Source organism: Cygnus olor, chromosome 1, assembly GCF_009769625.2.
Source record: "Cygnus olor isolate bCygOlo1 chromosome 1, bCygOlo1.pri.v2, whole genome shotgun sequence".
NCBI classification, from domain to species: domain Eukaryota; kingdom Metazoa; phylum Chordata; class Aves; order Anseriformes; family Anatidae; genus Cygnus; species Cygnus olor.
In genome coordinates, this window is record NC_049169.1 from 187407967 (window position 1) to 187430123 (window position 22157).

General features: G+C 36.8%; 1 protein-coding gene across 6 annotated transcripts in view; it reads right to left on the reverse strand.

Moving 5' to 3' along the window:
• Positions 1–22157, reverse strand: part of PAN3 (poly(A) specific ribonuclease subunit PAN3) — an 80567-nt gene that overhangs the window by 5761 nt on the left and 52649 nt on the right. For 5 of the 6 annotated variants that reach the window (XM_040543905.1, XM_040543909.1, XM_040543907.1 and 2 more), the window contains 10 exons: positions 21939–21996; positions 20649–20810; positions 20269–20385; positions 20080–20181; positions 11706–11871; positions 11191–11278; positions 5285–5424; positions 4244–4373; positions 1209–1273; positions 338–476 (listed from right to left, as the gene is read on the reverse strand). In XM_040543905.1, the coding sequence (XP_040399839.1) occupies positions 338–476; positions 1209–1273; positions 4244–4373; positions 5285–5424; positions 11191–11278; positions 11706–11871; positions 20080–20181; positions 20269–20385; positions 20649–20810; positions 21939–21996 (1167 nt within the window). Of the gene's footprint in view, positions 1–337; positions 477–1208; positions 1274–4243; positions 4374–5284; positions 5425–7492; positions 7985–11190; positions 11279–11705; positions 11872–20079; positions 20182–20268; positions 20386–20648; positions 20811–21938; positions 21997–22157 lie in introns of those variants that run through there. The other variant, XM_040543910.1, reaches the window with a different exon arrangement.

Sequence of the window (22157 nt, forward strand, 5' to 3'; positions counted from 1 at the left end):
CCTTTATGCTGTGTTGAAAGACCAGAGTAGCATAAAGGGACCAGCATTGCTTATTCACAGTATTCAATGCATTCTAGGATGAACAAGTCAATACTGTATTTCATGCTCTATTAGTGAATTTCAAGTTTTAATAATAAATGTGCTACTAAGTTTATTTAAAATGTTCATAAATGTTTGAATATTAGCTTAGGAAATACATTTTCATCCAAAAAGGGGAGAAATAAGCATAAGGTAAATCAGAGTTAATCTGTCAATGACATCTTTCTTTAAAACAATATTTCCCTTCAAAGCAAGTTAACCCAAGCAAATTTTAAAAGCTAACCCAAGTACAGTGTACCTTGTTAAGACATGAGATAATGTGACTGAGGTCAATCCAAGGAGTACCCGCTTCTGTCACCTGATGGAAAAGGTGATCTCGAAAGAGCTTTAGTAAATACCTGTCTCCAGTTTCTGACCATGTTGGGTCTTTCTGAAACCTGGTGTAAAACAAAGGCTCAGATTAAACCTCAGAAAGTTAAGACAAAGCGAAACCCACAAATATACATGACCGATCTGAATCGAGTAATCTTATTGCTCTGCTAAACTTCCTGTTATAATCTGCAATTAAATCAGTTTCCCTCCTGCCATACAGATAGAAGATAACATTCAAAGCAACTCAGCTGAAGTATCTGAAGCTAATACATACAAATGGTCAACAGAAAAGGAATGGAAGAAAGCAGTGGCCATCTCCAACAAGTTTACTGCATAAAAATTAGAAACTAGCTTTATAAACAACTTTTACCCAAGTCAATTCAGTAATGGGGAAAACAATAATGGATAGAAAACAGACCATGAACACTTAATTTTTATAAGGTAGTTGATTAAAAAACAAGCTGATAATTAACAGGCTTAAAGCTGGTAGCTACGCCATATGCTACAGATCAAGGAAGCTATGCATTTCCTCAAAAACTATTGTCACTCACAACAGACCAACAAGAGAATCCATACTAAAAGAGGAAGCAACTTTGGCATACCTATTTGTAGCCTTCTCTTTTCCTTTACTATTTTGGTCAAAGTTGCTTATCTTATTGTTTCAAGGCTTCTTAAACAACTAAATCCTTAAGAGGCAAATATGGGGAAAATGTTTAGCTTAAGTTTACAAGGGAAGAAGCCTTGCATTGCAAATGGGATTTTGCATACTTTACACCACAAAAACAAGAATTTCTTACTCTGGCCTCTCATTGATTGTTCCCAATTTTGCTAGAAGCCTAAACAACCTTCCATTTTGCACCTCCTAGAAAACAAGAAAGATTATTAAAGTTTCTGAAACGTAAGACATTTATTTGCCAAAGATATATAGTAGTAATGGCAATGAAGCACTATGTACTACAGAGATGGAATTATTCTAAGACCGTGTAAGTTTTTCAGAAAGAGATCCAATACATTATATTGTGTATTGGTAGTCCCAATTCTAATCTTGGCAGTTCATAGCTAAGTTATAATGTGGAGGTTTAACAATCAGTGACATCTTGCTGCCCCAGCAGAAACTGGATTGGGCAACCTAGCCCTATGTAGAAACAAGTCTAGACTCTCTTGCCAGCCTACACTTAGAAGTATGTCAAAATACTGTACAATAAACAATGTTAACACACACATGCATGTGTATATATATTCACATATATACGCACACATACGTGCATGTCTATACATACACAGGTACTTATCAAGACTGTACAGGTAAATAGTATAATAGCTAACTTCAGGTAAACAAGAAATGATCTACTAGATGTGTTCTTGAAAAATGTTTTGTAGGCCATTATTAGTTAATACTGTTTAGCAACAACAATATCAGACCAATTGGAATAGCAGTCTAAAACAATATTTTTTAAACAAGTTTTTGAAAAAAGCTATAAATTTAATTTTTTACTTAATGCAGTGTAAATTCCAAGTCCTTCAATAACAGAGGCAAAGCAATCAAAACAAGCTCATACAAAAGACAGAACAATAGAATTTAAAATGCTCATAATACATGCAATTAAAAAATTATTTCATACATTTTTCATCGTCATTTAGGTTACTGTAAAGTGTTGCATCTTAACCTAGCTTGCATTACACTATGGATTAATCTTCCGTTTAAATAAAGCTCCTCAAAGCTGGCGGGGAAAAAAGATTCTCTCCTGATATTTTTCATATTCTCCAGTGGCCCAGCTCTCCGGTGTTATTCATGCTAAACTGCATCTCACTTCATGCATGATCATATTGATTTCAAATGAGTTCAGCCTGGAGTAGATTACTGTGCACAGCTGGGTAAATAAAATAGGTCAAGGTGATAATAGCTTGACCTCAGACAGTCTATGGGTTTGCAAGATTTTTATTACCAGTCTAAAAAACACACAGCAGAACAGCTTGTACTTCAAGTGAAGCTGCACTTAGAAGTTGACAGAAAAGACTTACCTTGTCCAGCTAGCAGAGGTCTACACAACCTCCAAATAATTTTTTGGCATGTGCCCAAATACACAAAAGCCAGAAACACATGTGTGTGAATGCTACAGCCTTGCAGATTCCAAGTCAATGGTGACAAAGTTGAATACCAACACTGGCTCTAAGGCTCCAGGTGGCCTTTCTGCAGGCTTGGTAGCCTGTAGGGCAGGGGATTCTTCTACAGACTGGATTAGAGGACTTGAAAACTGAGGCTTTGCATACTTGAGTGCTGTGACATGTAGATGATAGGAATATTAAGGTGAAGAAGGAAAAGGACAGAGTAATGGGGTCACTGCCATGTGAAATGCAAATAACAATATTCATGGCTTCAAGAGTAGTAAAGTTATTAACTACATACAAACCACTTCAGGAATTAGAAGCCCTTAAGCTGCAGATGACTGCATGCTTGGAGAATATGATGAAAGAACATACATACAAACATTGTTCTAACGTTCTTTGAAGCAATGATGAAGAGAGGGTATATGGCTAGACCTAAGTGATACTGTAGGTCTGATGGTATGGAATATGTGACAGTGCAACCACGTTATAATATGATAGTTAATCAACAACTGCTATTTATTGCTGCTAGATAAGCAGCTACTGCCAAACTAGGGGCTATGCAACAACTTGGATTTGTGGTAGCTGTGCTCACCTACAAGTGAAAAGCAACTGCTATAAACAACCTGACTGAAAATGCACAGTCCTTAATGCTGATTACAGGACAATCTCCATTTTTGTTATGGGAAGAGGTCCAGCTACCCAAATTTGCGCAGGCATCTTGGGCCACCTTGACAAGAAGTGATCCTAAACACCTTCAGAGTAGGAGCAGTGGTTGACTATTAATAGGAAGAGTAAACACCTGTCAGGCATCCAAAGTAGACACCAACCTGCTTTACATCTCTCTGCTTCTGAAAGATTTCCTTATCTTTCACTAAGGACAGAAAAGCAGGTTTCCAACAAGTCTATCATGGAAAAGTTAACAGTACCAGTTCACCAGAATCCGATCTATTGCCTTTTCAAATATGCTTATCTGGGGCATATAAGGGAAAGGAGTTGCAAGACTTAAATCCTTAGAAACGTAGTACACTAGCCTACACAAATCTTCAGTAATATGAAATCTTTCTGCAATGTATCGCAGTCATGTTAGAAAATCCTATGATCAGTGGCTTCTGATAAGCAGACAAGATGAAGCTCAAACCCTTTCCTGCTGAACAAATACACACTAACACAGGACAAAGTACATATTTCCTTTGTAGCTAGCACTCAATACAATGACTGAACTTGATAGACTAACCAGTCCCATACAGCAAAAGGTGCATGTTTCAGGGAAACTGAGGATCACAACCTTTACTTCCACAACCATTCGTTTGGAAAGAAATGAGATAAGTAAAGTGGCACTGAAATCTAAATCTAAGAATTTGAAGAAAGCATTTGTTGCTCTATAACCTCTAACTCAAGCTAGATGATCTAGTGTGAGATGACATATAGTGTAAACCAGAATACTACTTTTTAACCATTCAATAAAGAAAATCATTTCCTAGGATTGCTGGTTGAACATAAAGATGCTACCTAGAGTTAAAGGCCAGCCAAGCACTTCCTAAAACTAGTGGTTCTTAGAACTTTTGGACTTTCAGTACCTTGCACTCAGAGTTAAGTCTGCAAGCAGCTTACTTGGGTTGCTAAACAAACAAAAGAAAAAGTACCTAGAAAACATTCCCTCTTAAAGTAGAGCTGTAGGAATACCAACTATACGTCTTCCTGTACGAATTACCAAATTATTTACCTTTGCAAGGTCTTCCTCTATAACATCATTTCTCATTTGAGCAGCATCCAACTGAGTATAGAATCGCGCACCAATCATAGGCATGATATCATTTACACTGCGAAGCCTGTTTTGGTCAGTCAGCAAATACCTGCCAAAATATCCCCACCCCCAAAAGATTACTTAAACATGCTGCAAGTGCCAGAGTTCGTCCTATTATGATTTTATAACTATTGACCCTGACGTCTATTTAATATGAGTTGACAATTTGTGTTTTATTAAAAAGATATTAATGAAGAAAACATTTGTGTTAATTTACTTCTACATTTCCAGACAGTTATTTGTATTAGCTAGGATTGTGCCTTCATGGAACTTCTTAGTTCACCCCACTCAAACATTAAGAGCATACCTGAAAAGAGGGAAGGATGCAAAGATTCAGATTGTCATGCAATTGTTTTTCAAATGAGAGAGGGGACAGATTTCTCTACTTTCCCCTCTTAGGCTGCAAGAGCAGAAATAATGACTGTACTAAAGAACACCCCAAAATAACACACGACTAAGAAAAGCTAGTGTTCAAGTCTTTGGTCAAAAAGGAAATGTGCCTATTCTTTAATATCTTCTGAAACTGTGAAAATGTGAGATAAGACCAGGATATTGCTATGGTAGATAACAGGCAAGAAACCCAGTACTGAAGATTACTTATAAGGCTTGTGTGGCAGTGTGTTTCTTTTTTTGTTGTTGTTGTTTTTCATTTGGGGTGTGTGTGTTTGCTTTGTATAGTTCTTTAAAGTTGCATAGCAATTTCTTATTAGGAGCTTTAACAACACTCTAATAAAGCAAGGGCACTGATTTTTATTAGAAACACCATAAAAATACACATTATATAAATTAACTTTAACGATAACACTTAATAATGCACTGGCTATGCAGACATTCAATGACAGTTGTATCTTATTTGCATCTGAAAATATTATTTTGACTTTTTCATCTGTATGTTAATTTCCTTTAAAATATGTATTTTTTTTTTTAAACATTGGCAAATAAATGTAGTAGCAAACTTACAAAATCAGATTCTTCAGATCAGAGGAATAGTTGATTGTCACCAGTTCCATTGCTTTCTGCAAATTCTCTCTCTGAATTCCTGATAAAGAATTGCACGCCAAAGCCAACACAACTTTCCCCAGGGAGATCAGATCTGCTTGCTAACAGGGAAAACATGCACAGATAAGATTCATAGTATAGATAAATATTACCTACAGAACTAGATGGAATTTAAAGAGATCATTCTTCAGTAACCTTTGAAGGACTTGAGCAACTGAAGTGCTATAGTTCAATACAGCTGTCCACGTAGTTAAAGAGTACAGAGGATAATTTGTCCTGATCTCCTGTTTGATACCTAAGAGTTTCAAGATAGTATATTTACCATTGAATGCTTAAAATTCACTTATTTTAGCTTAATGATAGTACCAGAGCAAAATCTACTGTACTGAGCAGAAGCTCTACACAAAGAGATTCTCCTAAGCACTCATGCACTTGCTGCTGAGGAATCAAGTAGTTGGTAGCAAATTGCACAAGCCTTCTCAACACAAGACACAGAAATACATATCAGGGCTTATTCATTAAAACAGAAACATGTCCTACTGGAACCTAGCAGCTCATGTTTTTGTTTTAACAAACAGATCATAGATTTTCATCTCTAATGGCCTGTGTGAAAAGATAGGAACTGCTTGAAGTAACTAGACAGGAACAGACCTGTAAGGCTAACAACTGGAGTGGCATCCCATTTTGTGAAGAAATCCTTAGCATTACAAACCACTTTCCTTACAGTAAAGCTTCTCTAAAAAAAATGCTGCATAGACTTTGTCACAACAGAAAATTCTGCTCATTTTGATTTTACAGGTAGAAGGACAGCCACAAGAAGTTACTGTGAAAAGCTACACCAGACTTGAAGTCACCTCTGAGAGCAGAAGCTTAATTTAGTAGCAGACAGTACTATTCATAGCAAAAGCTGCCTGATTCTCCCTACAGAAAGTCTTTCAGGTGCATGTAACTTGGCCAAACTTGAAACATTTGCAGCTTTCCATATTGGATGCCTGCTTCAGACTGCATTTAAGAGTCAGATTTCCTGACTTTCCTCTTAGAAAAGATATTCTTGTAAAAGCTAAGAGGTGAATGCTACTATTTGTTGTGAATGTCAACTCCATATTCTGGAGGAAAGATGGGATGTTTTGCAAAGAACATTGTCACACAGGGAGTATACCTGCTGTCATTTCTGTTAGGAAGGTCAACAATTTGGCAGCACAGAAACATTAAAAGTTCTGTTTAGAATTTGGCAGCTAAAACTTTAGGAAACTCCTGAGATGGTGGATATGCCATGGCCCCTCGCAGCTGTTCCGCCCAGAGGGGTAGGTAGCTGTGTTTGCTGCTTCCTTTGGCTGCAGCAGCTGAACAGAGTTTCTTTCCCTTCGGCCACATCTTCCAGATGTTGAGGCACTGAGTAAAGAACACATTTCCAGGTCTCTGAACGTCCCTGCTATTTCTGTATCAACTGCTAATGTATGATTAAGCAGCACAACTTAAACATGGATAAGCAATGCGACATAAGTTTAAAAGCATGGAACAGGGCAGTCATTAATGAAGACAGAAACAGGATGCGGAAAATAGGACAGAAATAAAGACAATGTGTGGAGAAGATGGGATTGGCATTTGTTAGACTTGACTTCCTAAGGAACTAGGAATTCCAGAGCATCAGTATTGCTTTGTACTTTGGCAAAGAGAAATGAAAGAGACCAACAAACCCCATCTTAGTGGGAACCTACTTGCTTCCACTACCAAGTACAGACAGTTTGAGCAGCAGATGACACTGCTGTTGTACAAAACAGAAGAACCTTGCTGATAAGGTATCTGTACTGAGACACCTTCACCCAACGCAATGGTATTTTTGTTATTTGTTTCCAAAAGACTTAAGAGAAATATGGAAGTATTTGTATTAACCTTATCTTCTTTCTGCAGTCTCCTACTTAGCACCTTCCAACTTTTAATAATTGTTACGTAGGTATCTTATATAAATTCTTATCACCACCCAACCCTGACTAATATAACCAAAACATAAAAATTAAGGAAAGACCCTATGGAGAAATAGTCTCTTTACATAGCTGCTTTCATAATACAGATTGCATTAGATTTTAAAAAATGGTTGAGAAAGAGGTCTACATTAGCTTCAGCTAGGAAATTCTAAATTCAGACTTTTTTTTTTTTAAGTTTTCTTTATTTTGAAAAGTACATCTAACAGAAAAATGGGCAGAGATAATACAACACACCAATGCAGCCTCAAACACACAATTCCAGTCACAGCCAATGCTTAACTTGTGTTTTGTTTGAAAAATGGTTTGGATTCATCCCGTTAATTTTAGGAACTTAACTTGAAGTTACTCAGTTAAGAGTCTGATCAATTGAAGATCTCTGTATTCCACAGGACAATTCAGATTTTAAGCAAGCTGAATCACTCTCTGAAGATGCCTCACTATTCACTGACAGCTAAAACCCTGAAATAAAGTGCTATTACAATGTCCAGTGTACGAAATTTTACAAGAGCACAAAGGTACACAGTTTTTTTCTTGTGTCTGATTAGATAATGGAATGGACATCTGGATTTATAGAATTCAGATTCCTATTTCAGAAGGGATCGAACTGCCATCCACTGACAAACTCTATCCATGCAGACAAGGTAAAACATCCCAGAAGCTGAAGCACACCATCTTTCTGTAAGGAAAAATGCCATATATTCCTATTAAGTCTTACCCTCCTCTCTGAAAAAACTCATTCAGATCTTGCTGCTTCAAGGCAGAGGAAGTTTAAAGGACGCACATGAACTGCTAGACTTTTTTGAAGCAGGGATACTAGAAATAAGGAGTATTCCTGAAGTAGCTTTACCAATTCAAGATACACATCAAATATGATCATTTCTCTGCTTACGCTCCATGTCATGCTTTTCACATATTTAAGGATCACATGAGCCATTAGCTTGCCAGAAGACTTTTGCTATGGTAACTATCAACAGTGACTATTAAAATCATACTAAGTCAATTCACAACTTCAAAGAAAACTACTACACTTCTTAAGTACACGTTGCCTTTTGTTCAAAAATGTACATTGAATGCAACTAATGACCATTTAATTATCAACTCAATTAGTAATAACTGTAACCTGTAACAACCTTTCTTTTTTATCTCCTGAAAAACTTTGCAAGTAAGGATTGTATCACCATCATCTAGGGTCACTGATGGAAATATAAAGTAGCATTAGACTGAAAAATGGCCTCAAGAAGATACCCTCAGAAACAGCCCCCTTCATTAATGGTTTCCCTGTTATCAAATGAATTTTAAATATGTCAGTTAGCAATTTAAAAATTAATTGAATAGGTATTCTTCCTGCATTTTAATGTTAAAAAGATCCACGCTCCTGTGCCAAAAGCCCTCAAGATATATGAGCATTTTATACAGTTGGCTTCATCAGCTAGACATGTAAGCTAGTCAAAAAAAATGTGATTTATTTGACAAGATCCATTTTCCATAAGTTCTTTGAAACTGACACTTTGTTTATCCTGTTCCAGTGCTGTGCTTGGATCAGTATCAGCTCAGTCACTAATTCTGTACATTTGCCTACCCTTTTAAGCACTGGAATTGTCCCTCCAAGTTCCTAGATTATTTATTAATTTTGAAGTCAACATCAAGACTTTAGATGCCTTTTCTGCTAGTTTCTTTAAATCTGGGGAGGTGTATGTGAAAGTTATTTTGGTTTACTACATTAAAAGTATTAACTTTGAGCAAATGTAACCTTACAGCCCTTGTTAAATCAATAGAACCTATGTTTTCTCTTCATTTCATATGGAGAGAACTTCATTTCATTTTGTTCCAAATACAGAAGTATTTATTAAACCCTTCTATTGTTTCCTGCATCACCATTTACACTTTTACCACCTGAATCTAGTAACTGACACATGACTTGAAGATTCAGGGGAGGGAGGCAAGATGGGGAAGGAATTTCTATAGGTTTAAGCATCTTGTTTTTAATGTAAGTGACCATTCATATTTCATTTATGTATTTTTACTTTCCTTTATTGTTGCCTTTAACTCTTAAATGATCGTGTAAGCTAACATGTTTAACACAGATTCTGAAAAACAGACTGAAGAACAATTGCAACAGCCCCTCTCTGTTGTGGCCAAACTCTTTCCTATCTATATTAACAATGGGAAATAGCCAGAAAATGACAAATGCTAACAAAAATACCTTCCTCCACTGAAGACAGCAACAAGGAAATGCATATTAGCTGGGCAGTAAACCAACAGATAACCTACATTTTTTACAGTCCCGGAGGAATTCAGGAACTGGGTCATGGATCAAGAGGAAAAAGGACAAGCTGCAGCTGTTATTTTTTAGTGTTATCTGGCTAGGGCAAACAAAGGTAGAGTGTGATAAACGACTTCTGAATTTCAAGGAATTAACTCAGTCCAGAATCTCTGAAGGAACAAAATGGATTGTGAAAGTCTAGCCTTTCTAGAGGAAGCAACAAAAAGGAGGTAATGCAATGCTTTCTAACTCCAGCGTACCTCTTCCACACAGAAGAGTACTTCTCTACTGGTTTAGTGGTGATACTTGAATAATTTGGATAATAAGAATGAATAATGCATGCAAACAAAATGTGTATCTAAGCAAAACTAGGTGTTAAGCAAGTTAATTGCCAAATGTTGGGCTGCTATGGTGCTAAATGCTTCTGACAGATTGGCATACCTGCAAGTATTTTCAGATTTGTACCTCCAAGTACGTTAAATGTTTTGCTTTAAAATTACTTGAATGTCATAATATCTCAGAAGGATCGCTTCTCTTGTTGCTATTAAAGTGAATTCAAGGAATTTAGATCATAATCTCACCACAGTATTAGGAATGGAATCCCTCACTTACATGCATCCCTGTATTCTCTCAGTTGTTTTCTATTAAATTATTACCACAAGCCCATTGACATGTAGCTGGTGGGGCATGGGAAGGATCCTTCGATGTCCTACCAGAAGTACACTAAAAATTGCTTTAGTGTATTATCTTAAAAAGTTGGTATGTTCTAGGACGAGGTCTCCAATAAGCTAGTTTCTGCCTGGCCAAAGTTCAAACATTTCATTTATTACTGGAAGACTCCAATTGAGCAATTTTCTCACAGTGAATAAGCTCAATTAATGAAAATAAATTAAATCCAACTCCCTACTGTAGTCTTTCACTCCCAGTATGGACAGGGTACATGATGACTGCTGAAGCAATGTACTTTACCCTGAGGGGAAGTTAGGGAAACAGGCACTCCTGTACACAGTGATGCTCCAGATGACTGTGGAACAGTTTTTGTTAAGTCTAAAGGGATTCTTCTTAATTCACGAATTATGCAGAGTCCACACTTCAGAGAATGCCAGGAGAGCATGGAAAAACTAGGAGCCTAAAATAAAGATACACTCGAATCTTTTAGGAGTGAGGAGAAGGCCTAAATGCAGATATTGTAAAAGATCTCTTCCTCCTCTGTTTACAGTCATTCATCACTTAATTATTTGTTAAAGGAGAAAGAGCAAAAACAGCTACTGAAACATTTTCTGATCTCTATCACTAAATACAAGATTTTTCTTCCTCTTTCTTTAGATATCTGTGATTCCAACCATTTCTGACTTCAGTTTGTTAAATACTAACAGTTTGACCTGTTCTGTGAGTTTGCTGAAGTTTCAGAAACAGAAGGTAGCAAAATGAGCTTTCACATTTCTAAATTACAAACAAATTCAAACAAAGATCAAATCAGGAATAAAAAAATAGTTATTTAGAGATAGTTATACCAGACTACAATTCAACTAAAATATTCATCTTCCAAAAGGAATCACATTGGTTTTCTGTACTCTCCGTGCCAAGACACCAACCTCAACAGCGCACTGTTGTCTTACCTGAAACTGAGCCATTAATGCCAGTGGATTATTTTGACTGTTGTCAAATGTTAAAACATCAAAGATTCCAACACAATTAACTCGTAACCTTTAGGAACGAGAAAAAAGGAAGAAGTGTCACTAAGTTTTGCTGTTTACTCCATCTTCCCTAATATTCATACTGTTGATTATGCTTTAATATGACAAAAAAAGTTGTCTTAGTATTTAACAAACTATTATGAAGCAGAAAATACTGATTTTACTGTTTGATATAGTGCAACAGACACCCTTGTATTACAAATAAATCAATAAGTTTCTAAACTGGCAGTGGTGGATCTCAACAGTACGTTGAGGATAGTGTTATAAGTCTTCCTGAAACGTGTTTAAATAGAACATTACAAGTTCTAGCACATTTTCAACTGACATGAGACATTAATAGAACTTTTTAATTAAGACTTATTTTGCTAAAAAGCTGCATGGTCAACAGCTATCAAACGCAGACCACAGCATACAGTGAAAATGAATCCTTTAATTACCTTGTTTTGCCAGTTACTAGAATCTTTGTTGGATCCATAACTCGGCATGCTAATCCTGCTGTATGAATGGTCCGTAAGGCAGAGCTGAGCTGCACAATATATGCCCATATCAATGACTCCGGAAGCAATCCCGCATGCTGCCGTGGTAGAGGTCCATCATGCTGACCTGGAGGGAAAAGACTGTAAGCATCAACAGATAGCTACTACATAAAATTAAACTTAGAACGTATTGAATTATACAGTTAATTCACATACTCCTTTCATTGAGCTTTTAATCAACAGTCCTCAAAAAGACAGATACCTATTGTGCTATAACGGTTTCTGTTTATTTTTTTGGAAGGACAAACTTTGAAACACTGCAAACTCACTGGACATTATTATTTTCACTCTTATGTTCAGGAAAACTATGCTGATTTTTAAGTTTAGGATGAACATTCACTACAATAAGAGCACCAGTTAAAAATTCCAGGTATTGCTGAACCGGAATTGTACATATTTGAGAAGTAAAAATACTAGTATTGTGAAAAAAACAAGCATATATTAGAGCAACTGCAACAGACCCTGTTTCTGTACCTTCCTACAGTAAAGGAGATGAAGTCAAACATTCTACATCTGATAAAACAGGGAAATGCAACAAACTAGTTTCAAACTACATGAGCAGAGTGGAAAATTTTGTGGCTAAGCATCATCGAACACAACTTTATCCACCAGCTGTAACCCAGCTCACTGACAAGTCACTCTATGAGACTTTTAATGGGCCATCTGAAAGTAATACAGCCCCTGATTTCTAAATGGTATTGTGGTCATCCTTTCTAAAGCAAAACTAATTACTTGCAAACACCCAAATTCCACACTGCAAATTGTTTCCCAGTAACACTAAGCCATAGCTGAAAAAAGACATAGATAAGAAATGTTATTTTCACTAAGATGCCTTTAATACAAAGTTGTTACAGTTTGCATGGCACAAATCTCAAAATATATCAAAACCAAAATTCCTCTCCAAATGTTTCTTGTTGTTTTTTTCCCCTCAACAGCACGTCCATATCCATGCACTTGCTTAAAATAAGTTTGTGCGCATGTTTATGTGCCCCTGCATGGGTACACACATGTCAAAAAATGAAATATTACTGAAAGCTTTACTTAGAAATTTTACTAGTTTGGGGTGATGGGCTGAGGATATTCCCAGCTTTAAAAAAAACACTAGTTCATTTTGCAGGTTTAAGGTGCTTTGGTTTAGATTATAAAGGTCAAGACACTGTCTCCTTTAAATAGCATCAAGCCTGGCATGTCAACTGAAGGCTGAATATAATGAGACATTCTTTGTGTCTTTTTTTCTGGCCTCTTGATGAATCATTATGCAAATCACTTCCCACAAAGCAGCATACCAGAAGTCTCACGTAGCAAACTCCCCCAGCCCCCATGACTACCCTCTTCAGCATGAGAAAATTATAAGATGTGAGACGTATGTGAGACGTAAGTTCCTGTATTAATCTAGTCTTTTCTTCTAACCATTAGTTGCTATAATAGAGTACACTCTACTTCTGGTAAACAGCAACACGTGATATGTTTAGCAGGAATAAATATGTAACTGTCTTATGAACCTGTATGTATAAAATAAATATGTGCAGAACAGAAGTGTTGCTATAATATTCTGAAGAGAAAAAAGCCAGAACTTCAGGGTTATTTTTCTGCATGTGTTTAAGAACACTCGCCCTTTGACTTCCAGATTAAAGGCAACGTAACCAAGAAAACATTCAAAAAAAGCTGGGAGATCACACCTTCTTTCTGTCAATGAGAAAATCTCAGTTAAGTACAAGAAGGACATAGAGGCCCTGGAGAGTGTCCAGGGAAGGGCTCCAAAGCTGGTGAAGGGCCTGGAGCACAAGTCCTGTGAGGAGCGGCTGGGGGAACTGGGGTTGTTTAGTCTGGAGAAGAGGAGGCTCAGGGGAGACCTCATTGCTCTCTGCAACTACCTGAAAGGAAGGGGTGGGGAGCTGGGGGTTGGCCTCTTCTCACAGGTAACTAGTGATAGGACTAGAGGGAGTGGCCTCAAGTTGGGCCAGGGGAGGTTCAGGTTGGAAATGAGGAGACATTTCTTCTCAGAAAGAGCAGTCAGGCATTGGGACGGGTTGCCCAGGAAGGTGGTGGCACCACCGTCCCTGAGGGTATTCAAGGAGAGGCTGGACATGGTGCTTATGGACATGGTTTAGTGGGCGACACTGGTGGTAGGGGGATGGTTGGACCAGATGATCTTGGAGGTTTTTTCCAACCTTAATGATTCTAGGACTATTTTACTACTGGAAAGAGTTGCTTGTGGCTACAGCTAAATCTAGGCTGCTGCTTTCAGGCTGGTTGGCTGCAGCCTTCATTCCCCTACGCTAAAGGTACTAGTTAAAACACTAGAAGAATCAGTTTGAAATGCCCTCTTACATACCTATCTGCTCAAAACAACTAACATTAAAAGCAGTCCAGTTCGCAGCAATGCTGGTTATGAAATATGCCCCTGAAGGCCTACCAGACCTGCTACAGATGGCACCTGAGCGACGACCCAAGGAGATTAGACCCAAAAGCTCACTGTGTAGGTAAAGCACACAGCTAAAAGCTTACCAAAAAGTGCTAAACAAGTTACAAGAAATGTAACAAGAACATTAAGGAGAAGTTACAAAGATGATCAAAAATTGTTAGCCCAAAAAGTGGTATTTTAGAGGTTCATGGTTAATTTTAAGGAGACTTCCCACCCCAGGTTGAACCCACAGCCACAAACTTGCAGAGTTTCAGATTATCTCCTTCCTCTGGTGCAGGACAGACTTGCTTCTGTCACAGCTTTCACCTCTGAGATGCAGTAAATAAATGCTAATGGAGAAGATTAAAAATGTAAGAACTGCCATTCCAAAAACATGGGTAGCCCATTATCTTCCTTCCTACATTAAAATGAACTCATTGCTTTTTTTTTTTTTTTTAAATTCAGTGTTATGATGTTCTCAGCTGAGCAAGATGTGCAGCATATGCTTAGCACTGGCGTTTTTTTTTTTTTTTTTTAAGAAAAAAAGACATCAAAATGAAGTGCAGTTACCCAATACAAGGATGACGCTAGGTATAGTCCTGGGACAGGAAGGAAGAGCAGCGACCCTTAGCAGTAGGACCTGTTTTACATACTCACTCAGGAACATGGCCACAGAGCATGCTAATACACCCTGTTCTCATCAGACATTTATGAAAAATCAGAAGCATAATGAAAGATTTACCTGATCACTAAATTGAACCTGTCAGACCTATAAATCAGTCTTTTACATTTAGAACTGTGAATTTAGAGTTTTAGTGTTCCGTGGCTATAATACTGGAAGTAAGATACATGCAGTAGCTTTCCTTTCTGCCCCCTTCTCCAGGGAAACCTAGGCTTTGGTTTTACATTTCCCAATTTTCAATGTACAGAAAGGTTCTGAAATACTGATGCAGCACTACAATCCATAGGAAAAAAATGAAGATAGCAAAAACTTGATTTGACTTGGAAAGAGTTGCAGCTTCTGGCAGAGGTATTTTAGGATAATTGTTCCATATTTTTCTTCAAAAAAGCTGAAAATTGAGCAAAACAGTGTTTACACAGTATCTAAAAGTAGTACTTCTAGATTTTGGTTAGCTTCATGCTCTCAATAGGATATGAAATGTTTTCATCATCCTTGTTTTTAGAATGTTTGTAGATACAGAAGCAATATCATGTTGATTTTAAATATTCATATATGCTTCCTGCTTATCATAGTCCAAGTACACAATTCATTTTAAATTGAAGAGGTATTTTCTGAAAAAATGCTCAGTGACTGGGGATGCAAAGGCTACAGAGTCAAAGTCCACATTTCTGCATTAAACACTATTATTAATAATGTATCCAAAGGAAATCAAGATCCAGAAAGCTTGCCTACATTCATTAGCAAGTATTCAACTTATTCAACTGCCATAAAGCAGAATCCGTGGTGCTGAAAACTACTATTACGTGCATGCACACCATGCTTAATAACTCAGTGTTTTTAATAAACAGACCAAAGGACATACAGGGGCATGCTCATCTCTGACGCTAATACCTCAAAAAACTCATCAGGACAAAGAAAATACCTAACTAGCAGCAATATGGAGTTACTGTTTATTTGCTGGGATTTTCTAGCTATTAGCTTTAAAATACATGCATTCAGAATGCGGTTTAGTTATTGGATGGTTAAGAAAAAAAGGTTTCAGGACATTTGGGTTAATTTGCTAAATTAAAGAGAACAGCATTTCTGCAGAGATAAATGTATTAACATGTACTATAATCAGAAACAGAAATACCAGAAAGGTGGAGAAAACACAAGTTCTAGAACAACAGATTTAATGCTAAGTTCAGACTCTTGATAGAAATGAAAGCGTCTTGAGGAAATATAATGAATGAGAATTAAAAAAGGAATTATTCAAATAAATGTATTCCAAGTTAACTGCAAAAAAAAGATTACTGATTTTAAAACTTGTGAACATTTAGTTGAATATTACAGAACAGCATCAGACTACCACACTATCACCTGGAGAAGGAATATTTCATTGCATAAAGAACTCCACAAAAAAAAATTGTATAGAATTCAGAAATGAAGACATTTGCTTACAGTGTTTAGAATAAAAATAAACGTAGGCTGCTGCTAATTTTTTCCACGCAAAATTGCCTCCAAAGAAGTACTGTAACAGAATCTGCAAACAGCATGGCAAAAAGAAAAAACCCAAGACTGATCACACTGACACCAAAAGTGACATGCAAGACAGCCACATTAAAAAAAAACGAACAACATAATCCTCAGCCGTTAACCGTCAAAGTCTAGTGTTGCCAACTGGAGTGTTCAACATAAATAAGGTTGCATACCTGAAATCAAATTCTCTGAGATCACTGATCAGGTTGGCAGCGTTGTGCCTCCTAAAACCTTAAAAGCAATTGCACTAATCTGGGCCTCATGCTGCAGAGTACCCAACTTCCATCCATTCCCCTGCTTCTCTTGGATGTCTCCTCTAGGCAGGCAGACGGCCAAGAAATTCTGTGAGGGGATGGAGAAAGGATCCATGAAGGCAGGCAATTCCGAGAAATCAAGTATGCAATCTTATTTTTCTCTCAAATTGCTCCTTCTACTGAGGATCAGACTAGAAAGCACAAGTTACCAAAAAAGAAAGGCCAGAGCAAAGATGTGCAGAAAGATTTGGCAAAATTGGTGAACTGCAGGGGATTTTTTTTCCTAAATTAAAAAAAAACTGGAAGAGCCACAGGCAGGAGAGAGTAATCAGAACTTAGCGGTATTCAAGGAGGTCACAATAGTCTTGTTTCATTAAAACGTACTTTCTCCTGGCTGAACAGAAATTGATGCCTTATTTTCAGTTTCAAAGACTATCCCTACCTAAAGAAGAAATTTGCACTGTGTCAAATAGGTAGCCCACTAGCCTGCTTCAATGACATGCTAAAATCAAAACAGTAGCTCACAATAAATAACAGATCATGAACACAGAATATTTTGCTATCTTCCAGTGTTTTGCAGCTCTAAGACCTCCTGATGGTCTTTGCAGTTAACAATTCTCAAATTATTTCTATTCTGTGAGTAAGAATACTTTACCCTTGAACCCAGGCAAATGTCCACAATAGCTAGTGACAAGTTTATACAACTTAATTATTTTTAACCAGGTTTTGAATTTGCTGCCTGGCTAGCTTCGTTTCATTTGCCAGTCCCTAGTTTTTGTATTGAAAGAAACAGAAAACAGCTGCTGCTTATTTTATTTTCCCTGATGATTTTCAGACACCTACCATATTCCAGTCATTTTCAACCCCATCTTCCTCTCCCATCTTCAAGAGCAGTAAAAGTACTATTCCATTTTGCTGTTCTCTGTACTGATGCTATTCCATGTCTTTGATTACCCCTGTCACCTTTGAACTTTTTATATTCCTTTATTTCAGTCAAAGTGGTTAAAGTTTACCACAACTACAGGTATTAAATCTGTGATACAACCACATCTTAATTACAGCTTCTATTTCATTGTTTACTCTTTTCTTAATCTGCAACAATTCCATATCCATATCCAAGAGGACAGTATTACCTTGATCCATTTAACTATAACCCTAGATCTATTTTTCAGTTGTAACAGCCATGACAGGGGTCATCAATTTATACTTAAAATTAGGATTATTTTCCCTCAGTCTCTTCACTTTACATTTATTACACTGAACTTCATCCCCTAGATTTTTGCCAAGAGTTCCAGTCCTGTAAAATCCTTCTGCAATCTATCACAATTGGCCTTTGTTTTTAAACAATCCAAATAACTAGGTGTTATCAGCAAACGCTGACAGAGCATTATTTACCTTCAATATGGATAAGTGAATGTGTTAAGAAATACAACTCCCAGCACATTCTTGTGAGACTCCATCAGTGACCTCCCTGCGCTGTGAAAGTCAACTGTTCACTCTGTTTCTTACCTTCCGACCAGTTACTAGCCTAACTGAGGACTTCTCTTGTATCATCACCACTTAGTTTTGGGGTGGAGTTTTTGTGGTGGTGGTGGTGGTTTTTTTTTTTGTTTTGTTTTTAAAGAGAACGATGGATGTCATTGAAAATCCAAGATGATATCTACTGGATCTTCCTTCAAAGATCTTCAATATATTAATGAGGCATGACTGCCTTTTATAGCAGCAAAACCTATTCTCTTCCAGTGTGACAAATGAATGTGTTCAAAATAATTTTGTTATACATTTATTAATTTATCTAGAGCAGACATCAATCTTCTCTATGTAATACTCTAGAGAGGTGTAAAAACATAACAAGGACTGATTTACATGGAAATTGAAAACCACACGTGGGAGACACTCAGAAGTCTAGTCCTGCACATAACCATGATTAACCTAGCAGCAGGCATTCCATGTTTATCCTACCAAATGAGTTTCACATCAAGTTCACTGAATTTGTAATTACATTCTTTGACTTGCCACAAGATATGACAAGTTGATCTAGTGTTTCTTCTGTCCTGAGACATTACCACCAAAACCAACGGTGGAACCCAAGTTCCAACTTTATTTATATTAGTTCAGTGCAAAGCCAGTGTGGACTATTCAATGTACAAGGGACCTAACAAGCCTTTGAATGTATATTCACATGCTAATAATCCATTATACTCTGATCTACCAGATAGCCAAATGAAGTTTCCCAACCTTTGAAAGAGATTGAATTCACAAGTAAAGGCTCTAATTTCAACAGCCACAATAAAGTAGAAACCTTAGTTTTGGTTCTCTTTAACAACTCACCACCTAAAGACAATTTAGGCAACATCTACACTAATAAACAAGGCCAGGTCACAGGCTCCATTAGTGTCCCCTCTTCATCCATATGCTAGATCTGATTTCAAGGTTGGTCCAGGTAAGAGGACATTGGGCCATGCAAGCTCCAAGGATACTCTCCAACCCTAAATTGTTCTGTGATACTTTTCAACTGTTAGCGTGCTTTGCTCTCAGCATGGTATTGGCCTTTTACAGTTTTGGCCTGATGCATTCCTGACACCTGAATTCACTCTGTGGGACTGTATTGGTCAAGAACTGGTTCTAATAGCATGATTGACAGTGTACTATTTTGGAGGGGAAGAGTTTAGCCACATGGATATGAACTCCACTGGGCCACATAATATGCAGTGACAGGTTTTGCTCATTAATGTAAATGTAGCCTGAACGACTCCTTTGAAGTCAGAGCATACATCTGAAAGAAAAAAAAAATCAGACCTATGATATGGAGCTTCTGTCAGAAAATAATATATTAGACTTTTTCAGTCCATTTCTTGTCTTCAACTAGTACTTCATATTTCAAAACATTAAACAAATCGCTGCCTAAAATTAGTCCTCAGAATGCTTTAGAAAAAAGATTTTATAATTGGAGAACACCTCAACAAGCATCACACTGACAAAGCATACATCTCTTACAAAACACCTCCAGTGTCAGGTGTTATCCTGTGACAGACCCGCAATTAGGACCCAGAGCTCTTGTTTCCCAACCCCCTGTGCAAACCTGTTACCCTGCAGAAAAAGGATTGTAAATTCCTTTCCAAACTGACTTTAATTTTGCAAATGAATCAAAGTCAAATGTGACCAGGAGAAAAAGCTGTTCATTTACCTTAACTGAAAAGTTTAACTCAAGGAAAAAGTTATTTTAAAAAATAGATATTCAAAAATTTCATTCAGAAATAGAAAATGAAGAAAATTCTGATCCCAACCAGATTATATAATATGACAAAACTGATTAGCTAAAAAATTAAGATGAACAACTACTTTTGATCAGTTATTTACTAATCAAGTAGTGGAAATAGTTTACAGAAGTATTGTATGACAATGTGTTTTCCTTACCCCATTTTCTTTTTGTGAAATAGGCATCAGCACTAGGGTCATTGAAGTGTCTGCTCATCATAGTCTCTCCTCCAGCATGAAAATCATATGCAAACACAAGAGCTTAAAAATAGAAGCATGTGACGATTACTAACTCAAGCATATCTAGAAGAAAGTCTAAACACATCAGTCGGGGAAAAAAAAACTTACAATGTTCTCCAAATGCTTTAGTGGTAAACACTTCACGCAAGGTTACTATATTTGAGTGCTGAATTTTTTTCCACATGTCAACCAATACCATGCATTTTGTGTTAACAAGACGAAAACCTAGAAAAGATCAAAAACAGTTTAAAATGTAATGTTTGGGGGAAGGGGATTTTTTTTTGAACTGTCTTCTGAAATTACCGAAAAGCAATTAAACATTAAAATAAGACTAGCATGCCTAGCAGTGCTAGTCCTATGGGATCTTCTTGCTCTTAGGCCCCACAGAATAATTCTATCAAAGCTGTTCTGAGCTTCACATGTAGCTCAAAATATTTAAACAAAAATAGCACTGGCATTTAAAGAAATGTTAACTTAATTTTTCTCACCATGTATCCTCCGAAGGCAATATGGCAGATCATCTTTACTATTTACAGCTTTATAGCATGACGTAATGTACCCAAAGTTACTTGTTTTCTGTATCCGATTGGGTGGTGGCAGTGGTTCTAAAGGAAAGAGGCTGTGGTAGCTGTCCACTTCCGCTGGAACTGCTAAATAAGCATACGTACAGAAACATATTGGGTATCAGTTATCTTTGAAAAAAATATTACAAGAGTAGAGATTAAATCGATTATGTCACTAACAGAGAAATTCTTTGCATCTTTTATGTGCATTTAAAGTCAAAATTCACTATTTCTGCTTTAATATCAATGTATGTTCCTGGAAGGGACTCCACACTGATAACTGTCCTCATAAAAATAGTTACACCAAGTAAAAATCAACAATAGATGCAGAGTTTCATCTGCAGTTTTCTCACTTGCCTTAAAAATTCACCCTTCTGAATGACGTGTTGTGTTTTTTTCCCTGCAAAGACTCATGGATAAGCACCAATTTCCATACAGACTTCATATCATTGTAAGAACCCTATCCACACAAAAAACCAAACCTGAATCTTGCATTGTAACATACTGGTTTCAAAAACAGAGAGGCACTCAAGACTTACAAATCAGATTAAGAGATTGCAAGAAGAGATACACTTGTACCTTAGCTGGGTTAGCAAACTAAACTGCATTTTAGAATGTATCATGATCATACTAAACACACAGTTGAAAAGAAAGGGTACTGCAAGCAAAACAGTCTGTTTAAATATCAATTGAACAGAATCAATTGTAAATTATCAAAAAAATTACAATGAATACTACGTTCCTCTTGCCTGCCAAGAAGTAGTACAAAGCCTCTCTGATAAGCCAGCCAATTTGTTTTAAAAACAACCAAGTTTGCTAGTATAGCATTTGAAAACACATAGTAGGCATTCCTTTAGAGGATGCATGTACAAAGTAACACAATACTGCTTTACAAAAATCTCTATTGCCTTGATGTTTATTTCTGTTTCACTAATTTTAAGCAGTCCCCATGGTTTCAGAGTTTCAAACCAGAAGAAAGTTACAGAAGAAAAAAATGAATAGAAGCAAGAAACAAATTTCCTATTTCTGAAATACTTTGTATCTTGTTATCTACAGCTCAAACTTCACAAAAGATTAAGAACAGGTGTGTTGGGTTTGTGGTTTTCTTTTGTTATTGTTTTGTTTCAAGACACTGTTAGTATTGTTGAATACACACAGTTGCAGAACAAAGCGATCACGTTTTAATTTAATAAGAAATTAATAAGAAGTTCTTACCAGGAATATCAGCCTGATCAATCTGGGCCATAGTTATTAAGTGTCTGTTGATCAGTTCCTGAAGAATAAATTCTGTCAAGTTTTGAACCTTATAATGAATTTCACAATCTTTGGTAAATTAACAGTACACTGTCTTTGAAGTACCATCTACTTGTACTAGAATAGCACGCTGATGCAAATGTCCCAGGGTGGGGAAAAAAAATACTAGCTTGAAAAAGT